The sequence below is a fragment of the Sturnira hondurensis genome, unplaced genomic scaffold (assembly GCF_014824575.4).
Source record: "Sturnira hondurensis isolate 20B ecotype Veracruz unplaced genomic scaffold, ASM1482457v3 Scaffold0005329, whole genome shotgun sequence".
Lineage (NCBI taxonomy): Eukaryota > Metazoa > Chordata > Mammalia > Chiroptera > Phyllostomidae > Sturnira > Sturnira hondurensis.
In genome coordinates, this window is record NW_028077960.1 from 9859084 (window position 1) to 9881176 (window position 22093).

General features: G+C 33.8%; 1 protein-coding gene across 1 annotated transcript in view; it reads left to right on the top strand.

The window, feature by feature from the left end:
• MDGA2 (MAM domain containing glycosylphosphatidylinositol anchor 2) overlaps window positions 1-22093 on the top strand; it is an 847781-nt gene that overhangs the window by 647018 nt on the left and 178670 nt on the right. The window contains exon 8 of the mRNA XM_037047200.1: window positions 7428-7721. Coding sequence (XP_036903095.1) covers window positions 7428-7721 — 294 coding nt within the window. The remainder of the gene's footprint in view (window positions 1-7427; window positions 7722-22093) is intronic.

The window sequence follows — 22093 nt, forward strand, 5'->3', positions numbered from 1 at the left end:
TTATGTGGAATATTTGATATTTTCCTGTCTATGTTCTCCTCTAGGACTTTTATGGTGTCATAATTTATATTTAAGTCTTGTATCCATCTTGAATTTATTTTTGTGCATGGTATAAGTTGGTGGTGGAGTTTCATTATTTTGCATGTAGCTGCCCAGATCTCCCAACACCATTTGTTGAAAAGGCTATTTTTACTCCATTTTATGCTTCTGCTCCCTTTGTTGAATATTAATTGACTGTAGAAATGTGGATTTATTTCTGGGCTTTTTATTCTGTTCTATTGAACTATGCATCTGTTCTTATGCCAGTACCAAGCTGTTTTGATCACAGTTGCCTTGTGATGTAGTTTGCTATCAGGTATTGTGGTATCTATACTTTGTTCTTCTTTTCCAAGGTTGCTGTGGCTACTGCGGATCATTTATGGTTTCATATAAATTTTTGAAATGTTTGTTCCATATCTGTGAAATATGTCATTGGTATTTTAAGAGGGATTGCATTGAATCTTTAACTTGCTCTTGGTAGTATGGACATTTTGATGATGTTAACTTTTCCAATCCATGAACACAGTATATGTTTCCATTTATCTGTGTCTTCCTTAATTTACTCTTCAGAGTTGTGTAGTTTTCTGAGTATTTTACCTCCTTGGTTAGGTTTAGTCTTAGATACTTTATTTTTCTTGTTGCTATAGCTAATGGGATTTTTTCGTGATTTCTGATTTTGATATCTCATTGTTGGTGTACAAAAGTGCCTTTGATTTCTGAATATCGACTTTGTATTCCACTGTTTTGCCAAACTCACTTATTAGATCAAGTAGTTTTATTTGCATTATTTTACTGTTTGTGATGCAAAGGAGTAGTTGACAGAAAGCCAGTTTGTCCAATTTATGTGTCTATTTGGTTATGTTTGGAATAATAGATATTGGTCTCATACGTTTTACAAGTTTTTCTGACATTGAATCTTCAACAGTAACATTGCGTGTAAAGAAAATCAAAGTAAGGGCAGTGCATACACTACATGTCAGAAGATGTAGCTCTGCGTTTTTATTAGGAAGAACTTTTTTCTAGCCAGTACATTATGAATGAATGTACATCATGAAGTGCAGACATTTCAAATTTTTTAATTTAATTTAATGTTTTTATGGTGAAACTGAATATTTCAAAAATATTTTAATTAGATAAAAGACAGAGTAAACATGAACAAAATAAATTTCATGTCTCTGGATTAGCACTTTATTTTACTCTTTAAAAAATGTGCAGCCTCTTTCTAAACCTTTAAATGAAGAGAGAAAGAAAAGGAAAATTATAGGGTCCCTTTTTTTTGAGTCTCCAAGCTCTAATATACACTCCCATGCACCTTAAGACCTTCACCTGAAATCTATACTAACAATATATTTTTCAGGAGATTCTGCTACTTGTACAGGCTACCGATTGTGCAATTACTACATTTTCTATTTTTTTATCTTCACCCCAATGACATTTTTGCACTGCTTATATTTTTGTGCCCTAGATTTTAAACTTTATTATACTTTCCATCACCATTTACTCCCTTTATATGTCCTCCCTGCCAGCAATCATCATACTATTGTCCATGTCCGTGAGTCCTTTTTTTTTGTTCAATCTCTCCACACCCTAATCTTCCCCCTAATAGTTGTCACCTGCCCTGCATCTATAATTCTGTCTCTGGTTTGCTTATTAGTTCAATTTGTTCATTACATTCCACATAGGAGTGACATTGTATGGTATTTATTTGTCTTTCTCTGACTGGCTTATTTCACTTAGCATAATGTTCTCTGGGTCCATCCATACTGTTGCAAAGGGTGGAATTTTCTTCTTTCTCATGGCTGAATAAAATTTCATTAAGTAAATATCCCATTTTTGTTTTATCCACTTAACTACTTATAGACACTTGGGCCTCTTCCATATCTTGGCAACTGTAAATAATGCTGCAATGAATATAGAAGTGCTTGTGTTTTTTCAAATTAGTCTTTTGGATTCCTTCAGATATATTCCCTATAGTGAGATTGCTAGGTCAAAAGGTAGATTTATTTTTAATTTTTGAGCTATCTCCATATTCCTGTCCACAGCAGCTGCACCAGTCTGCATTCCCACCAACAGTGTAAAAGGGTTTCCCTTTCTCCACAGCTTCCTCAACACTTGTTGTTTGTTGATTTATTGATGATAATGATTCTCACAGGGGTGAGATAGTATCTCATTCTGATTTCAATTTGCATTTCTCTGATGACTAGTGACATTGAGTATTTTTTTCATGTTTATTGGCCATCTGTATGCCCTCTCTGGAGAAGTGTCTATTCAGGTCCTGTGCCCATTTTTTAATTGGGTTGTTTGTTTTCTTGGTGTTCAGTGTTGTGAGTACTTCATCAATTTTGGATATTAACCCCTTATCCAATATCTTGGCAAATATGATCTTTCATTCTGTGGGCTGTTTTTTTAATTTTGTTGACAGTTTTCTTTGCTCTGAAAAACCTCTTTAGTTTAATCAAGTGCCATTTGTTTATTTTTTCTTTTGTTTCCCTTTCTTAGGGAGATATATCTGGTTTAAAAAAACCAAAAAACTTCTACATGCAATGTCAGAGAGTTTGCTGCCTAGGATTTCTTTTAGGATTTTTATGGTTTGGGGTCTAACATCTAAGTCTTTGATCAATTCTAAATTTATTCTTGTGTATGGTGTAAGAAGCTGGTCTAGTTTCATTTTCTGCATGCATCTGTTCAATTTCTCCAACAAATTTATTTAATAAACTATCTCTAGCCTGTTGTATGTGCTTGCTTCTTCTGTCAAATATTAACTGAATATAAAGGTATGGTTTTATGTCCGGGTTCTCTATTCTGTTCCATTGATCTATGCATCTGTTATTATGAGTATTTTGATTACTATGGCTTTGTAGTATAGTTTGATGTTAGATAGCATGATTCCTCCAACTTGGTTCTTATTGTTCAATATTCATGTTCCTATGTGGGGCTATATGTGGTCCCATATAAATTTTTGAAATATTTGTTCTACTTCTGTAAAATACGTCATTGGAATCTTGATAGGAATTGTATTGAATCTACAGATTGCTTTGGACAGTATGGACATTTTAATGATGTTAACTCTTCCTATCCATGAACACGGTATGTACTTCCACTTATTTGTATCTTCTTCAACTTCTTTCTTCAGTGCCTTATAATGTTCTGTGTATAGGCCTTTTACATCCTTGATTAGATTTATTTTTAGGCATTTTATTATTTTACAGTATATTATTTTATATTATTACTATTATTTTATCGTATAATAGTGAGCAACCACCTCAGCCTAAACTAGGCAAAGTTATGAAAGTGGTAACATTTGAACAGAATCTCCATACCTGGGGAAGTCAGAGGGCGCTAGAACACATGCTGAACACAGGGGAAAAATTGCTTGTTCAAGAGCACGGAGGTCCACTAGTTGACAAAATCAAATTTGAATGAGTGTTATAAGGCTGAAAAATTCTAGAGGAACATTTCTCAGACTATGTTGTCCAGAGCTTCATGTCCAGAGTGATATATTTGTATTATCAAAAAGAGTTTTATCAGATAAGCATTGAAAACTAGGTTGCATTAACACTTTAAGTTTCTCTGGGCTTTTTGAAGCCTGTAATATACTAATATGCATTGCATGATTTCTGGGAGAGTGAACAATGAAAGATATATACAGATAAAATTTAATTACCAGTAATCCCACATTAAGCCAGAGCCACTGTTAGTGTTTTGGAACATTTCTAGATTTTTCCACATATAAGTCTCCTTGTCTCCTCTGAATCAGGGCCCAGCTTCTTGCTTTCTTAATGTTCTTAAATGATTTTACTGAGTTTCTATTACGTGCTAAATAGAGTGCAGAATGCTAGTGATATAAAGATGAATCATATACACTCTCCCCTTTAAGAAGCTTCCTATTAACATAAATTAGTATAAGACTCTTGTTATACAAAATGTGATATTTCTGTTTACACTGTTCAGTAACATATGTTACTCATTTACTAACAATGGTTATACCTGTTCATACTATCCACTAGTTTTCTTTTCTTGCATTAAAAATATAAGTATATTTCTCCATAAATGTAGGTCTATTATATTATGATTAAAAAGGATGCATCATATTCTGTTGTGTGCCTGTACCACCATTTATATAACATTTCATCTTTTTTGATGAAAGCAGTATTATTAGCATTCTCATTGAGGTCTGTAGTTTTCATAGCAACATGAACAAAATAGCATTTATGATGATAAAATTTATGACAGGATAACAGGAGGCTTGGAAGAATTAGACTGGTGACAAAAAGACCGATTAGGACACTGTCAACAGAAGAGAAAATGATGATCTACACTAAGAAATCAGTATAGTCATGAAGAGAAATAGGCAGACATAAGACATTTTTGGTTGAGAAACCCAAGCAGCAGTTAGGAAGTAGTGAGCAAAAGGAAGTGATAAAAGGAACAAAAAAAGTTACAGTTTTTAATTACCAGATGAAGTGTGCTGATAATTAACAAGTCAAGAAATAGATGGTTTTTAAGTGTGGGGACTTGAAAGACTTTTAGAATACAGAAATAGGGTGCGATTGTAAACCAAAAGAACCTTGGGCTAAAGTTGACCTTCATATTATCTACACATAAAACAGATACATTTGTGAGAACAAACTAGCACTCATAACAGAAAAATATATAGTAATAAAGAGGATTGAGTATAAAATTACAGAGAGTGGAAAATTTAATGTGGAGCAGGGGGGTGGGGGGAGAGAGAGAGAGAGAGAGAAGCCTATAAGAACTTTGAGAAGTTATCAACTTTCTTGGTCAAGAATGTTGCAGAGAAAGAATTACCAGTAACTCCAATTTCAAGATTTAAAAAGCCCCTAGGAAGAGATGAAAAGTAAACAATATTTTAATTATGTTCCACAAAAACTGGGCTAATTTATGTAAAATTTATTTTCAAGTTACCTAGATTAAAATTTAGGTTTACATTTCTATAATTTTGACTGCACAGGAAGGAAAGTTTATCTAAATAAATGAATAACAAACAAGTTTACAAATGGAGTTTTTGACCTATTTAACATGATAAACATAAACCATAGCTAGTCAAGGGTCTATTTTAGAATAGCCTAATGTAATAAAATCTTTGAATAATCATCTTATTAAGTCATGAAATAAATACTTTAATTTAACACCACTGTTATTTTTAAGTCTTTACTATTTGTTCTTGTAATCAAACATTAATAACCTTGGAGCTCTTAAAATGCAAATTCTCAGTCTCAAAATGTAGAAATTAGTACTCAAAGAGTGATTAAGTTTGGCCAAGGTTGCCTGGCTTGTTTTTGGAAGCAGTGAGGACAGAAGATTTCAAATAAAAATACTCCACATAATATTCTCATAATTTATCATTTTTCATTTATTTCACATAGATTTACCAAAATTTATATATGTATTTTGATTACTATATCTTGAAAACAGTTTGGGTTTATATTTGGGATATAGTCTAATGTAGATACTTATAGATATATAATATAGAAATAGGTATATGACATAAAATAGACAAATAAGGTAATCTGCAAAATGTGTCAATTATACCTTACACCCTCACATTTCTACCTTGACTCTGTTTTATTGTCCCTGGGCTAGTGATAAAGAGATGGGCAGGGAAAATTAGTCCAATTTGCCCATAGGAGCAGAGCAGTTATGGACAGGAGTCTGTTGCTAACTCCAACTATCCATTTCGGACACCATAGTTTACTGGAACCTGCTTCAGGTACCATGTCTCTACATTATCCACCTGTTACAGATTGGCCTCAGTTTAAATTTTGTTCAAACCAAAGTAGATTTCTTCTCTTATTCTCAGGATTTTCATTTGCTAAATTTTAATATTAAACATTTAATCCTTAGGATTATTCATGGAATTAAATGAAAATGTAAAATCTTTAACTTTGTCCAGCATATAGTAGGAGCATAATTAATGTTAAGTGCTGAGGTTATTGCTCTTATTCTTTGTGATTTCTCATGCAAGGTAAGTAAATATTGCAGCTTCTTTTTCATCCTATTGTTAGAGGAGGCTGCTTAGAATTGCATCATTCCCTTGTAGTTTACTTGTAAAGGAATATATTAACAAAACCATTTAACTGTTTGTATTTACAAGAAGAAATCATTAAATGAAATTACTTGATCATGCAGGTTTTTAAAATGCAGCCATATTTAAACATATGCTTTGTTAATGGCAATTCTTAGTATATTTGTATAGTTATAGAAAGTGGTACCTAATGTTTTAATGTTCCATATTTTCTCATTTCCAAGATGCTATGCATTATTTTTCTGCTTTTTATCACTTTACTACTTATTTAAGATAAGAAGTAAATGAAGGAATTAAATGAAAAAATACACAAGAAGATACATAGTAAGATAATTAATTCTCATATCATTTTGGACTTGAATTTATTTTTTCTATATGAAAAAATTCAATATGCATTGACAGATAATTTAAAATTATTTTTCCTTTTGTTCTTGGACACTGGAGCTCAGCGATGCTGCAAGGGAGAGTCAAACCTCCACCCTTTCCCCCGTGTGCAGTACTCTCCAAAGGGAGCACGTTGCGTTTATAGGAAAGCTTACTCATGTATTTCTGTGTATTCTTACTCTGGCACTTAATTTAGTCCATGCTTTTTATTGATGTTCTATTGCATAAATGCATTTGAATTCATATGTATTGTATTAAAAATAAAAATTCTTCCAATGAAACAGATGATTTTATTTGTAAGAAAATTTGTGAGGTAGCAATTGCCTCTTGGAAGTTTATATTTTGTTCTAAATCATAACATACATATATATTCTAGCACAGTGAAGTGAGTTTCAGTAATATCAACCTAATTTTTCTCATAAATATTTTCAATAAATCAGAAAATAACTTTACTCGAAAAATTACAATTCGTCCTTCTTTTTCCCTTTCCTACTACTTGTGTTTACCATGCCTGCAAAATCTACATCGTCACTTACCTTTCTTATAGTATGTTTAGGTAAGAGATAGCAGCATACAGAGCAGAAGACTGAAAGGCTGATCCCACCCCCAGCAAGCAGGATCACTTTTCTGTGAATTGCAGATGTTAAAGACCCAGTTAGTGGCTGATAATAACAAGTCATTGAGTAGATTGTTCATAAGTTGGCCATTTACAGTCTAATTTAATGGTTTTTTTATTTTGCTAAAGTTTGAAGACCTCATTCAAGTGAGTTCTAAAAAAAATCAGAATTTTTTAAGGAGGGTATTTGCCACTTATTCCCAAAGTCTTCTCTATAATTTTTGTCATTTGATTGTCACACATCTTCAACCAGCAGAAATTGTTTCCTTATGATTTTCTGTGTTTGAATATGCTTTACCAGTTTATACTAACTTTGAAAAATTTTCTTTTTCCCATTTCAAGTTCCACCCAATCTGACTGTTCCACAGGAAAAATCACCTTTGGTCACCAGAGAAGGAGACACAATAGAACTGCAATGTCAAGTAACTGGAAAACCTAAACCCATCATCCTTTGGTCTAGAGCAGATAAAGAAGTCGCCATGCCAGATGGGTCAATGCAAATGGAGAGCTACGACGGAACACTGAGGATTGTGAATGTGTCTAGGGAAATGTCAGGAATGTACCGATGTCAGACCAGCCAGTACAATGGTTTTAATGTGAAACCGAGAGAGGCCTTGGTGCAGCTCATTGTGCAGTGTAAGTAAATACTTTCCTCTGTGTTATTGGGGGTAGGGGGAGGGGAGCAATGGTACAGAATGCTACTAGTAAAATGAGGTGATTTTGGAGTTGGGTTAGGATAAAATATTTGTATATTATTGCTTCCCAATTTAAACTATCATTTCCCCTACATCTGCTTATGACCTGAAGTAATACACACTAATAGATGAGAATTGTACTTGTGTGTGTATGTGTGCGTGATGATTATAATGGTGTTATTCAGTGAGTGAATGCCAAAAAACCAACAAACCTAACAGTTAAAAACTGGCCATGCATAAGGTAGTAAAGTGAAGACTGGAAGTAACTGCTGATTCAAATTATACTATTCCTTTTTTTCACAGTTCATGTTTCTACTTCAGCATTGTTGCCCTTTGCCCAACTATCCACCTGTTTCAAGGAATCCTTTTGTTTCAGTTGTGGAGACTTAATCAATGAAATGCTAATTTTGCAGATATGAAGTTTGCAAAATTATCTAGTCGATTGCATAATTATCTAGTAATAGTGAGATAATTCAGGCCAATGTTTGGTGCTGAACTTTTGCTTGGCTTTCTTAACAGGTATTGTGTAACTGTGAGATTTGAATAAGATTTTATATTATTCTTATTGAAATTACTGTTACAGTTCTAACAGAAATTTGTTTTAATATTAGAAGTAACTAAATGCATACATTTTAAAAGTTTAATTGTGTCTACTTGGTGTTGGATTTTTCAAGGAGGCCTCAATAATTTTTATGGCAGGTGGTACAGAGATTGCTTAAAGAGGAAAAGCAAACTGAACACAGTCTGTTCTAGCTCCAGTAGGGCTGCTATAATTTTTAATTGATGTACTATTTCTTAAATACACAGTGGCAAAGTCCTCAAGAAAACAATAAATTCAATGAAACTATAAACTTTAGTAAACAACAATGTTGTTTTCTTTCTGTGGCTCCTTCGTCACTCAGAAAATGAAATTCAAGATTTAGTCCAAACGTGGCTATTTTTACATTAGACTTAAGGACATTGGCAGATTGAGTTAACTGACTTTAATATTGACAGAATAATTGAGAAATAGAAGGATTATATTTGGAACTGATGTCAGCCAATTCATTTATGTATGAGGTGAGGACCAAGGTTCTGACCTGCTGCTTAACTGTTCCCTGTCCCTGTTGTATAGAAACTCCTACAGATATGCAAAGTATTATTTGCCAGGTACTTTGGCCAATTTCCAATTAATTACTAGTTTTTTTCTCCAAGTAATGTGGCTTTTAGATGGCAGGCTTCATTCAGCACTTCAGTATTGCTTTTTCCCTCCCTGGCAGGCATTTATACTCGGGACAATAAGTGCATGGTTGAGAGGTTCATGTGAAAACATGTGTCAGAAGGAAAAATAATTATAAAAGAGATACCTCTCCTCAATTCTCCCAGAATAATTCTTATCCTCAAGTGACCACAGAGGAAGTTGACAGAGTTTGGAAGACTTTATTCTTCATAATCACAGGACTCTGTGCTTCCTCCAGAGTTTTGCACAAAGTTCCAGCATTCCTAAAGCTATTAGGGCAATTTATTTCACTCTGCTCACACCTCACCAGGAAAGCACCGACAGAAAGAAAAGCTGGAGAACCCAGTAGCTCTAGGGAATTTAGAAGGTTCAAAAACCAAGATCTCTATCTCCATAGAGTATACTAATGTCCAGAATTCTATTGGTGTTCCTTTGCTTTTTCTTCTTAGCAAGGCCCATAGAAAATGTTAAGTTCAGCTCAAGATTTTAACATTCAGTAGTGAATGAAGATAAATACTGGCACAGTTGTCTCTAGTGTGACAGGGAGGTAATTGAAAGGCATCAACAGACATCGGCAGAGTCTAGTTCCTTTGATGTAGGTGAAAAGATCATGTCCTGATTTGCCTTTGCAGAGCAGACAGTGTAGTCTGAGAGCAAGTGCTGTCAGAGGCAAGCTTTCCTGGCCTTCCCAAGAGGGCACTGTTTGCCAACTGTCTTGCCAGTTCTAAGTGAGGCTGCATTGTGTCTTTCAGGAACCTCCCTTTCACGTATTCCCAAATATTTGGAAGAATGTGCTTAAGTGTTCGAGCATTTGCCAGGTACAAATAACTGCTAACAAGTCCAGAATATTTCTAAGTGAATAAAATGTTCATTTTTCAGGCACATAATCCCTGCTAGCTGTCCAGCCAGCATGCCTACCACGACCTACTTATTCCTGCAAAAATAATAATACAGGAATTCTAATAAATGATAGTCTAACTTTTGTAGTGTCTTTTTAATATGAAAACAATTGATATTTGTTTTTAACTTGGCTAGCCATGCTACATGTAAGGAGAACTCATGGAATGTGACATTTTTCATATACATATGCAGACATACATGTATACATGCACATGCATGTATGCCATTCTCAGCAATTAGTTACATCATTGCAGCTAATAATCTATGTTTTATATACTTTGTATGCCAGCATGAAATATTTTACATTATAGCTATTGAGTAAATATGTTGAGTAATTTAAATTATGATAACAAATGTTATAAGAATATGTACATACTATATACCTCTTGATTCTTGAATGACTAATCTTTGTTATTTAGAATTTAGGAGGATCTGAGGACTTACTGTATATAGATTGATATCTGAAAATGTCTAAATGAAGGAAGATGTCAAATTATTATAATTCTTACAGAACACCTTTTTCAGCACTTGAACTTTTTAATGTTTTAGTTTATTAAGACCTCCTTTCTTACAATGCTTATTATATTAATGAATTCTTATACAATAGTTTATATGCACACATTTATATTTATGTATAATTTTAAAGTATATTTTACTGATTATGCTATTACAGTTGTCCCAATTGTTTTCTTCCCTTTATTCCCCTCCACCCCATACACTTCCTCCCACCAGCATCACCACCCCCACCCCTGGCTTTAGCTCATGTCCATGGGTTGTACATATAAGTTCTTTGGCTTCTGCATTTCCTACGCTGTTCCTAACCTCCCCCTGTCTATTTTGTACCTACAATTAATGCTTCTTATTCCCTGTACATGTTTCCCCATTCTCCTCCCTCCCCTCCCCACTGATAACCCTCCATGTGATCTCCATTTCTGTGATTCTCTTCCCATTCTAGTTGTTTGTTTGCTTTTATTTTTGTTTTAGGTTCAGTTATTGATAGTTGTGAGTTTGTCATCATTTTAGAGTTCATATTTTTTATCATCTTCTTTTTCTTAGATAAGTCCCGTTAACATTTCATATAATAAGGGCTTGGTGATAATGAGCTCCTTTAACTGGACCTTATCTAGGAAGAACTTTATCTGCCCTTCCATTCTAAATTACGGCTTTGCTGGATAGAGTAATCTTGGATGTAGGTCCTTGCTTTTCATCACTTTGAATACTTCTTCCCAGCCCCTTCTTGCCTGCAAGGTTTCTTTTGAGAAATCAGCTGACAGTCTGATGGGAACTCCTTTGTGGGTAACTGCCTCGTTTTCTCTTGCTGCTTTAAGGATTCTCTCCTCTTTAATCTTGGTGAGTGTAATTATGATGTGCCTTGGTGTGTGCTTCCTTGGGTCCAACTTCTTTGGGACTCTCTGAGCTTCCTGGACTTCCTGGAAGTCTAATTTCATTGACAGATTAGGAGAGTTCTCCTTCATTATTTGTTAAAATAAAATGTTGATTTCTTGCTCTTCTCCTTCTGGCATCCCTATGTTTGGATAGTGGAACATTTAAAGTTGTCCAGGCAGCCTCTCCTCACTTGTTTGAATCCATGTTTCTTCATTCTGTTCTGGTTGAATGTTTATGTCTTCCTTCTGCTGCAAATGTTTGATTCAAGTCCCTGTTTCCTTCTCTTCACTTTTGCTTCCCTTTATGTTTTCCGTATTTCACTTTTCATAGCCTTCCTTATCCCTTTATTTTGTGACCTTACTCAACCATTTCTATGAGCATCCTGATTACCAGGGTTTTGAACTCTGCATCTGATAATTTGGCTACTCTTCATTGCTTAGTTCTATTTTTGGAGCTTTGATCTGTTCTTTCATTTGGGCCATGTTTGGGGTTTCTTTTTTGTTTGTTTGTTTGTTTGTTTTTTGTCCCGGTGCAGCTGTTATGTTATAAGGGGCAGAGACTTAGGCATTTGCTGGGTTGGGGCAACCCACGTTGTTACACTGTGGTGCTCTGTGTGGAGGAGGGGTCAAAGGGGGAACAATGCATCTTTCTTGCTCTAGGCTGGCTTTCAGCCACTTCCCCAGCTACCCGCAAGGAAATTGGGCCCTTCTGGTGATGATTCCCAGGTGGGTGTGCTTGTGTACATTCTAGGACCCTGTGGGTGTCTCCAGTGAGCTCTACTATGAGTCTGGGAGTTTCTTCTGTTCTGGTAAGACCCACAGATTTTTTTTAGATTTTTTAATTTAATTATTGTTCAAGTATAGTTTTCTGTCTTTTACTCCCATCCCAGCCCACCCCCGCCCCAGTGCTCCCCACAGATTTTTTCAGCCAGAAGTTTTGAGGCTTTATTACTCCATGCTGGATCCTGAGTTGCACTGTCTTTCTTGCTCCTCAGTTGTCCCTCCCCATTTATCTGCACACAAAGTGAGACCATCTGCTCTACCAGCTGCCACCTCGCCCATCTGGTCCTCAAGCCAATGCCTTGCCACATGTCCTTTCCACCTCTCCTAGAGGTCTGGATAAAGTTTCTTCTTTAACTCCTTGGTTGTTGGACTTCCATACAGTTCAATTTTCTGGCAGTTCTGGTTATTTTTTTGGTTTTTAAACTTGTTGTTGTCCCTCTTTTGGTTGTGTGAGATGGCAAAGTATATCTATCTACACCTCCATCTTGGCTGGAAGTCCTATATTTATATATAATTTTATCTCCTTTGAAATATAAACATAGAAAAAGAAATAGTCATGATAAATAAAAAAATTGGTGTCTCCGAGGCGCGTTATCTTCCTGTTTAGTTTCATTTGTATCCAATTAAACAATAACCAGCCAAAGTGATTAAAGGAGCACAGATGTAATTGTATGTAGGACTTTGATGAATTTACATTGTAAGGGCTTAAATACAAGGTCTGTCCAGAAAAAGTCCAGCCATTGTTAATATAACAAGAATGGTTTGCAGGACATCATGTAACCTGGCAGCCAAGGAGAGTGGACTGGAATGCACATGTGTAAACAATGATGACTTCACTGTATTAGTAAGTGGGGCTTGTAGATGCTGTTGAGTGAGCCTGTGTACTGTGTGGTCATTGCACTCAAAATGACTGAACTAGTTAGCATAATGAATCTATACCAGATTTGGCATTAGGCTTGAAATTTTTTCTGCAGAAACTCATTGGGATGATTCAGAAGGCCACAACTATGGCCAATTGGTGATTGGCAGCTTCATCCTGACAACATGCCTGCTCATGCATCACATCATAATGTGCAGAGTTTTTGGTGAAACGTCAAATCACCCAGGTGGCTCAGCCCCACTACATCCAAGATTTGGCACCCTGTGACTTCTGGCTTTTCCTCAAACTAAAATCACCTTTAAAGGAAAGAGATTCCAGATCATTGATGTGATTCAGAAAAATACAATGGGACAGCTGATGAAAATTGAGGGAACTCTATGAGGTCCCAAGGTGCTTACTTTTAAGGGAACTGAGGCATCATTGTCCTATGTTTAGTGTTTCTTGTATCTTATATCTTCTTTAATAAATATCTTTATTTTTCACATTACATGGCTGAATACCTGCTAGATAGATTGTGTATATATTTCAATATTTTATAACTGAGGGTATAGTCTATTTAGTTTAATGTTTAAAATCTTTAGTGAGATTTGTTCTTAGCAAAAATGTATTATAATTATGAAGCAATCATTTTCCTAAAATTTTTAAAATTATTTTTATTTCCACTTAATGTGCCTCTTTTTAAAATGTGTAGAGTGATTTAGCGAGTAAAAAAAGTCTAGAGGTATTTTACACAACTCTGTAGCCTCTTTCCACAAGCCTAATTACCAAAAGGAAATTATTTAAATTATTAAATTCTTATGTGCATTGCTTATTCCTAATAATCAGATGATTTATTTTATAAATAAATATTTTATCAAATAAATATTTATTTATAAAATAAATATTTTTAATTTCTACAATTACCAGTTAGCACACATTATGTGTACCAGAATAAGATATAATTGCAAATATAATATTTTGAAAAATAGTGTTTCATAATTAATTTAATTTTTCAAATTGCTAAATGGAATTGCAAAGTACATTGTAANAAAATGTGTAGAGTGATTTAGCGAGTAAAAAAAGTCTAGAGGTATTTTACACAACTCTGTAGCCTCTTTCCACAAGCCTAATTACCAAAAGGAAATTATTTAAATTATTAAATTCTTATGTGCATTGCTTATTCCTAATAATCAGATGATTTATTTTATAAATAAATATTTTATAAAATAAATATTTATTTATAAAATAAATATTTTTAATTTCTACAATTACCAGTTAGCACACATTATGTGTACCAGAATAAGATATAATTACAAATATAATATTTTGAAAAATAGTGTTTCATAATTAATTTAATTTTTCAAATTGCTAAATGAAATTGCAAAGTACATTGTAATTTTAATAACAGACCTTAACTTTTTAGTCATTGTTTAATTTCATCCACATGTTTTTGGAACTATATAACAAATCTTTTGTTAAGCTTTTGGCTATTTTTTAATTGAAACATTATAATCAATCATTAAAATATGCATATATATATATTAGAAGGATTTTTTTCTTTTGTCCTTCTAGGTTCTTTGGCTGGATTAATAATTAAATTGACATAAGACACATTAGTGTGAATAAAACAAATTTTCAATTTTGTAATACAGGAACTCTATAAAAATATGAGACCTAATGCAAGTGGGCAGTTGAGACTTATATGCCATCCTGAACTAAGGAATTGGATAAGGTCATGAGATTTCAAAGGGGCAGGATAATTCTTAAGGATGATAAAAACAGATGTTTGCCCTGCCAGAAAGTTATCTCTTAAATAGCTCTCTCTCTCTCTCTCTCTCTCTCTCACAGCCAGACCCCCTGCCTACATTCCTTGAGGGCGGTAAGGAGAAATAAAAATTTTCCTTGTGTTGGCTGGGTCTTGCTTGCCTCCAGCTCAACATAGTCCGTAAGCCTAAGCTGCACATTTGGGGTGGCATATGCTGCGCTCCTTCAATATCATTTAACAGTCATAGTATATAGAGAGCTTTTTTGAAGAAAACTAGAATAATTTCCTAAACAAAATTACAGTAGTAAAGTGATTTTTCATTCATCCATTTCAGTATCGACCACTTGGATATTGATTAAATAAAAATGATACTGGATGAATATATTCAATATGTACAATATAGTAAATGAAGAAACTGAGATACCTATTTTCCTCCTAAAATATTTTTCTTAAATTTATATTTGTGTTGTATACATATACTTCTAGTTTTAATTTTAATTTCATAAATTATATTTTATTTTTAATAAAAGCTATCCTTTAAAGCATTTTATCTCAATGTACAGGTAAAATATTTTAGTAGAGACATATAATTTGAAATACATTTCATTGAAAATCATTTGGAGAAGATATATACTGAATTAACTATCACTTTTTATTTTTAACGCTTTGATTTATATATTATAAATGTTATAAGGGGAGTAATTTGTCTTATTCACATGTAAAAATCTGTGTACATATAAATATATATTGATATATATAAATGTATAACACATAATATATAAATATGTGTATTTATATTTATAATATATAAACACTTAGATATAGATATTTACATCTTTATTATAAATATATTTATAATATATAAATATGTTATATATAATATATAAATACTACATATAATATATAAACATTCCTTGCACCTACATTAAAGATAAGCTATTTCTTTTATAAGGTATAAAATATACACTAAAAATTAAAAAAATGATGATAGTGTTAAATTGTATTAGCTAATAGCTTTTTGCCATCTCCAAGTGAGATTTAATGATCCACTTACAATATATATTTTTAAAATGGAGAAAAAATATGGAAGAAAATAGTCAGGGCTATTGATGAACCCATGTTCTTTACCTGTTTCCTAAGCAAGTCCAAATTGGATGAAAAGGAGGGAGGCACACATCAGGGTTTTATGGCTTACTATTCCTCAAGAAATCTAGCAAACAGTGCATGTTAATTTCTTTCAGTCAAAATGAATATCCAACCAAAGCAGAATATCATGCACCTTATAAAGAAAAAGCTACTAAAAAGAGATGGGATGTACAGTGACATGTATGCTCAATAATGTTAGACAAATTACTGAGTAATTTGATGTAGTGTCCAGATATACAGAATGACTGTATTAAACAAATAGAACTACTTTTTGGATTTTTTAAATAGTGAAATTGCTCTACAAATATCAGTGTGACTAGAGATTAATTTAAAATTAGTATGACACAAAGTCATTATTAAAAAAGAGGAAATGGGAGCAGTTTGTCATAGTCACACACAAAAACATTAAAGGCTATCAAAATGAATTCATAAGGGAATGGATAATAATTTTCACTTATTTAGCAGAATAATAAAATAGCATTCAGCTCAGCATCCTGCAAAGCCCTACTCATACAGATGTATTTCCTATTCTTCATAGTAATTCAGACCATCTCTTCTCAACCTCATGATCCAGGTAATTCACTTGTGCCTCTTTAGCCAGGCTCTGATTTCTCCTTCCTTCTGTCCCCAACAGTTCTTCAACTGCTTTTCACCTTTTAAGTCATGGCTAAGTTCAGCCTCTTCAGAAAGCCCCTTGATGACTCCTTGATCACCAAGGAGCAAGGGTGCTCCTTGCTTGTGGGCACTGGTCTTCAGTCTGTACCACACATTGTCAAACTTCAAAGTAAAACTTTTGAATATACATGTTAGGTGATTGTACTCACCTCAGAATCACTGGTCATTATTTCACTGTTGCCTTACTCAAAATTCTCTTGTGATATCACCCATGGAGTTTGTTTAAGCAACACAAAGAAATACTTTCAATGATTGTAGAGTTTTCACATCCAGCTTTTCATTGGATTTACTTTTTTCACCAAAATGATCTCATTGTGATAGATTTTTGTTTACACCATACCATAAATTCTCCTTCAAAAACGGAAAACTTATCTTTGACATTATTCAAAAGACTAAATCAGAAACATAAATGGTGAGTTTAAGGTTATTTTCAACATATTTTATGTAATGACTGCATTACGATTATTACATTCCTATCTCTATGAGGATAACTTTGAAGAGAGCATTCACTTAAAGAATATTGTTTGACCCAGAGAATCCTAGCTTTTATCACTTATTACTATTGTTAAAGAATAAACTCAGGCATATTAAAATGTTTGAGAGTTTGAGGAAAAACCCATTCTAATCAGCAGTGATGCCCTGTAAATGGTCAGGAGTACTCTAGCCACAGGAGCTCTGAAAAAGACCTTTATGAGAAAAGGCACAAGTAAAGGAATGAAATTATGAGTTGGGTATAGTTTATTTTTAAATAGTTTATTTTTATTGTATTTTTCCCACTACCATTTAGCTGCCTTATATCTTCTGCTTCCATCTGGGTGGCTATTGGTAATTGGTTGTCCTTCGGTTTCTATTTATTAACCTTGAGGCATTTACAGGTCTAGATTCTTTGGTTTGCTTAGATAGGCTGCCACAGCAGTTAGAGCCACCTCGATTTAATGGCCTTCTTGTTTAATTATATATCATATACATGATATACATGCTCATTGGCAAACAGCTTAGTATTGCTGAGCTTTATTTTTTCTGTTTCAAAAAATATCTCCCATTTTTCTAGTACTTTTTAAAAATAAATTTGCAAAGTAACTAAAACTTTACTATACATCACAAAATGGAAATTATTATAATTATTTTAATATATGTTCTGCAATATTTAATGTATAGAATCTAATTTCTTACTTGCAAATCATTACTCTTATACCTTTTTTACTGTCTTTTTTTTTCCTGAAGATTGTTGATCCATTCCTCTTATAACTTAATCTATGAGTCAAACCTACTTTTAAATTACTAGCACTATAACACTTGTCAGGTTGATAGGTTCTCAATGAACTCAGCCATTTTCAGGATTTCAGTATTGAGCAAAAACTTAAAGCTAATGTCTACTTGGTAAGACACTTTGAATTTCATCTTCTCACTGCAAAACTTTGTAATATATTTGACTAGAATGTAGGTTGGTGAAAGTATTTAAGCTTACTAACAAAATATTTTAAGCTTCCTATTTCATATTTATAACATTAATGATTGCTAAGTAGAACTCAGTGTTTATTAACAGTGTTTCTTTATTTAAATTAAATGGCCCTATTTTTTGTTGTTGTTGGCAGAAGTTATTAGAACCATTAATCAACTGAAGCCTGAGGCAATGTTAATATTTTGAAAATATTAATACTTATATTATTTTCTCCAGCCTGACCTTTTCCTTTCCCCAGGTAATTAAGATATTTTCTTTAAAAAAAAGAAGCAATATTCTTATAAGATTGTCTATAATTAATTTTTATAAAAAATACTCTAGAATTCTTATTTCAAGTCAATATGTCATATAAATAATTCTTACCTAATTTCCCCACAGATTTAATGAGGAAGTATAATGGGGTCTCTTGCAAATAGGTTTGTTTAAACATTTTGTTTTTGTATTACTTCTGAATATTTGGAAGTTGAGCTTCCAAAGCAGATCTATTATTTTCTAGAAAATCTTTAGGATGAATTTACTGGAGCTGAACTCCTGCCATCGTGGGCAATCCTCTTGCCCTTGATTTCTCACGATTACAGAGAAGAATGTAGGGTAGATCGCCATCTCAGAAAACTCTCAAAGAAAATAGAATGTCTTTTTTTTTCTAAAGAGCTTCTCAATGTAGAACACAGACCCGGTATCATTATTGAGCAATTAAGGACAGATTGCCTGGAAAGAAGACTGGTTTATCAAGTGTAGGGATCATGTAATAAATATATGCATTTTGCCTTAGCTCTATCTCTGTTGATATCATAATGAAGATCCAATCATAGTTTCATGTTTAGAAAAAATGTATTCACTCAAATTTTTATTTTCAGCATCTATGCAAAGAAGCAGGATAGGGCAAGTGAGTTTTAACTGAATGATCAAAAGAACTGACAACCCAGTCACATCTTGTGTTTATTGATGTTGTCATCTAAGTACTTCTCTCCACTCCTGTTGTACAGAAGTAAATTCAAGTGGATGCTTATAGCATTTCCATGATATTAAAACGATTTCCCTCTTAAATCTTTTAAGTATGTGATTAAATTAAATGTATTTTGAATGAAGAAATTTATGTTGCTTCTTTTCCTAAGGTCTTTTCTTCTCTTTCCTTTCTTACTTTATGGAAAAATGTTTTTTAAGATATGTGAACATAAACATATATAAAAGTAAAAATTAACATGAAAAACTATAAAAATTATGTGCTTTTAAAATCTTTCTTAGTTAAAAATGGACATATCTCTCATCCAAAAATAAATGTATTCTTCTTTAATATGGCATTTAAGCATTTTCTGAGTACTATGCTCTTCTCCCTTGAAAATAAAAAAGCAACAATAATAATCAACCAGCAAAATAAACCACACATAATAGTTTACAATAATATATCTTATAAACAGGTCTGTGATTTTTATCAATTTATCTTAAAATGCCACTAATAGAACACTTTATGCAGAGGGAAATAGAAAATATGCAGAAGGCATGGATCTCTGGTTGGAAAAAAGTGTGTAAGACCTTCAGAAGTTAGATAACAATGTAAGAAATTGAATTCCTACAGGAACTTCAGCCAGTGCACGGTAAAACCAAGTAGGAAGAGGGAAGTCAAAGGCCACTGCTGAGAAAGGAAGGCTGGCTTCCTATCTCTGCAGCTGGTGACAAACAGTTACCAGAGTGTCTAATTTACCTGCAAGAGTTGTTCATACAGAATTCCAGCATATCATTAGCAATTTTATTCCCATTGATTTTTAACTTTTGATTGAATATCGTATTTTATATTTAATATCAGCCACCTATATTTTGGTTTGGCCAACATTATTTTATTTTGGATTTTATTATATTATAGTGTGTTAATAAATTTTAACTTGGTAGTAAACTCCTCTGTAACTTTAATTAGAAGGTCTTCTTAAGTGCAACTACATTCAAACTCATGGATCTGCAATTGGCATGTATGGCATCAAGTTCATTAACAGATATAGGACAGGAACCACAGTTTGACAGCATTCTTCCCACTCCCTGCCCCTGAAGGCACTTGAAAAATTTTTAAACATTTTGGATTGTCATGGTGGGGGGAGGAGGGATGCTTCTGGCATCCAGTACACAGAAGGCCAGGAATGCTAGTAGATATTCCTAAGGCATAGGACAGACTCCAAACAAAAAAATCATTCTGCTCACAATGAAAGTATTACGTGTGTGTGTGTGTGTGTGTGTGTGTAGATGGGAGGCTGTCCTGCTAACTGGTCTTTAATCTTAAAATGCCAGTAGCATGACCCTCCTCCCATGTCATGACAATAAAAAAACTGCCTACAGACACTGCCGAATGTTCCCTGATGGTCAAAATTAACCCAGGTTAAAACCACTGTCTAGATGTTGGCTTACGTATAAGGAGACAACATCTACATAATTTGGGGCTGAGAACTATGGCTAAACCCTCTGTCCCACAGGAGCTAATGTTTCTTGTAACAAACATGTAGGTATAACTTCCAGAATCTCTGACATTAAAAGAATCACTACACTAAGCTCAAAGATAGGGTGTCCTATCAAATATCAATGTTTGTCTCAATCCAGAAGCATTTTAATACAAAAATTTGCGTAAAATCATAGGTGACAGTCTTACCTTGTCAATAAACTGGGGGAGCAGGGCTAGAATTTTAAATAAAGGCCTGATTGTCATGCAGCTGGAAAACCAGGTATTAGTCACCTTCTCAATGCATCCATTCTCTTCATCTACCATGTTCAACTTCCTCAGTAATTCTTTTGCTGTACCATTTTCTTCATTTGGTTATAATAATTACATTGTGTGTATGCATGTTAACCAAGTATATCTCCAGTATATCTTGCTTTTTTAAACTTATCTTCTGTGCACTGCTATGCATGTATTCTTTCTTTATAAATAGTCTTTTTGCTTTGTATCTGGATTTTAGGGGGAGTAACTGTGTATCATGCTATTGCATTACACTTTTTTGAATTGTCTTGTCAACTTCTGGCAAATGAGTATTTCCTTAAAGTCTTAATGATTCTAGTGGGTAAAAGCAAAGATTTTCAAAAGGAAACTTCAAGATAAGCTGACCATACATTGAAAAACTAAAAAAATTCTCCCTTGATTTCACACTTAGACTTACTTTAAATGGGAAATTACTCTTTCTTATTAATTCCAAACTATTTTCAAAGAGAAAGAAGCCAAATCATATTCTTGAAAATTAGACAGGCGTATATTCTGTTCTTTAATATTGTGTCTCAAGGAATAAAAGAAAAACGTTTTCCTTTAGAAAGATTTTTATGTAACATAAGTAGTAATTGCTTTTTATATTTTAACAGATGTAATTATAAAACAATCAAGGGAGGAAATTTTCTTTTTACAGTGAATTTTACATATACATAGTCTTTTTTTTACAAGATTTTATTTAATTTTAGAGAGAAAAGGGAAGGGAGGAAGAAAGAGAGGGAGAGAAACGTCAATGTGTGGTTGTCTCTTGTGCACCCCCTACTGGGGACCTGGCCTGCAACCCAGGTATATGCCCTGACTGGAAATCAAACTGACAACCTTTGGCTTTGTAGGTCCATGCTCAATCCACTGAGCTACGCCAGCCAGGGCTAAATGATCTGTCTTAGCTCAAGCTTCAGACTTTCCCCAAATCTCTTAAACAGGAAGCATCTGGCCTCAAGATATCCCATATCTCTCTCAAAGTGGCCCCAAGCCCAGAACTATAGGCAGCTGACCATGGTTCACAGTTTGGCCTCTCCTCGCTACCTCCAAGCTCAGCACGAGCAGTAGCCATCTGCAGATCACTTTGTAGCTCACACCAAGAAGCTCTGGGCAGAATCAAGTAGTGGCTGAACTTGGCCTGTACCTCCCAGGAGGCCCCGGAGCCAGTGTACTTGGCTGACAGCTTCAGACCATGTGAAAGTGCCACCTATCCACCTCTATAAGCTACACACTCAAGAGGTGAACTCAGTTGACATCCACCTCTTACTTCTCAGCAGGAGAAGTAAGTCCTGCTCTGGGCTGTTGGTTCATGCATAGCTGATTCTCCTTGGTGGTCACAGCCAGTCTTGTAGCAAGTTGGCCTGAGGTAAATCCCTCTCATTAACATGTCAATAGCA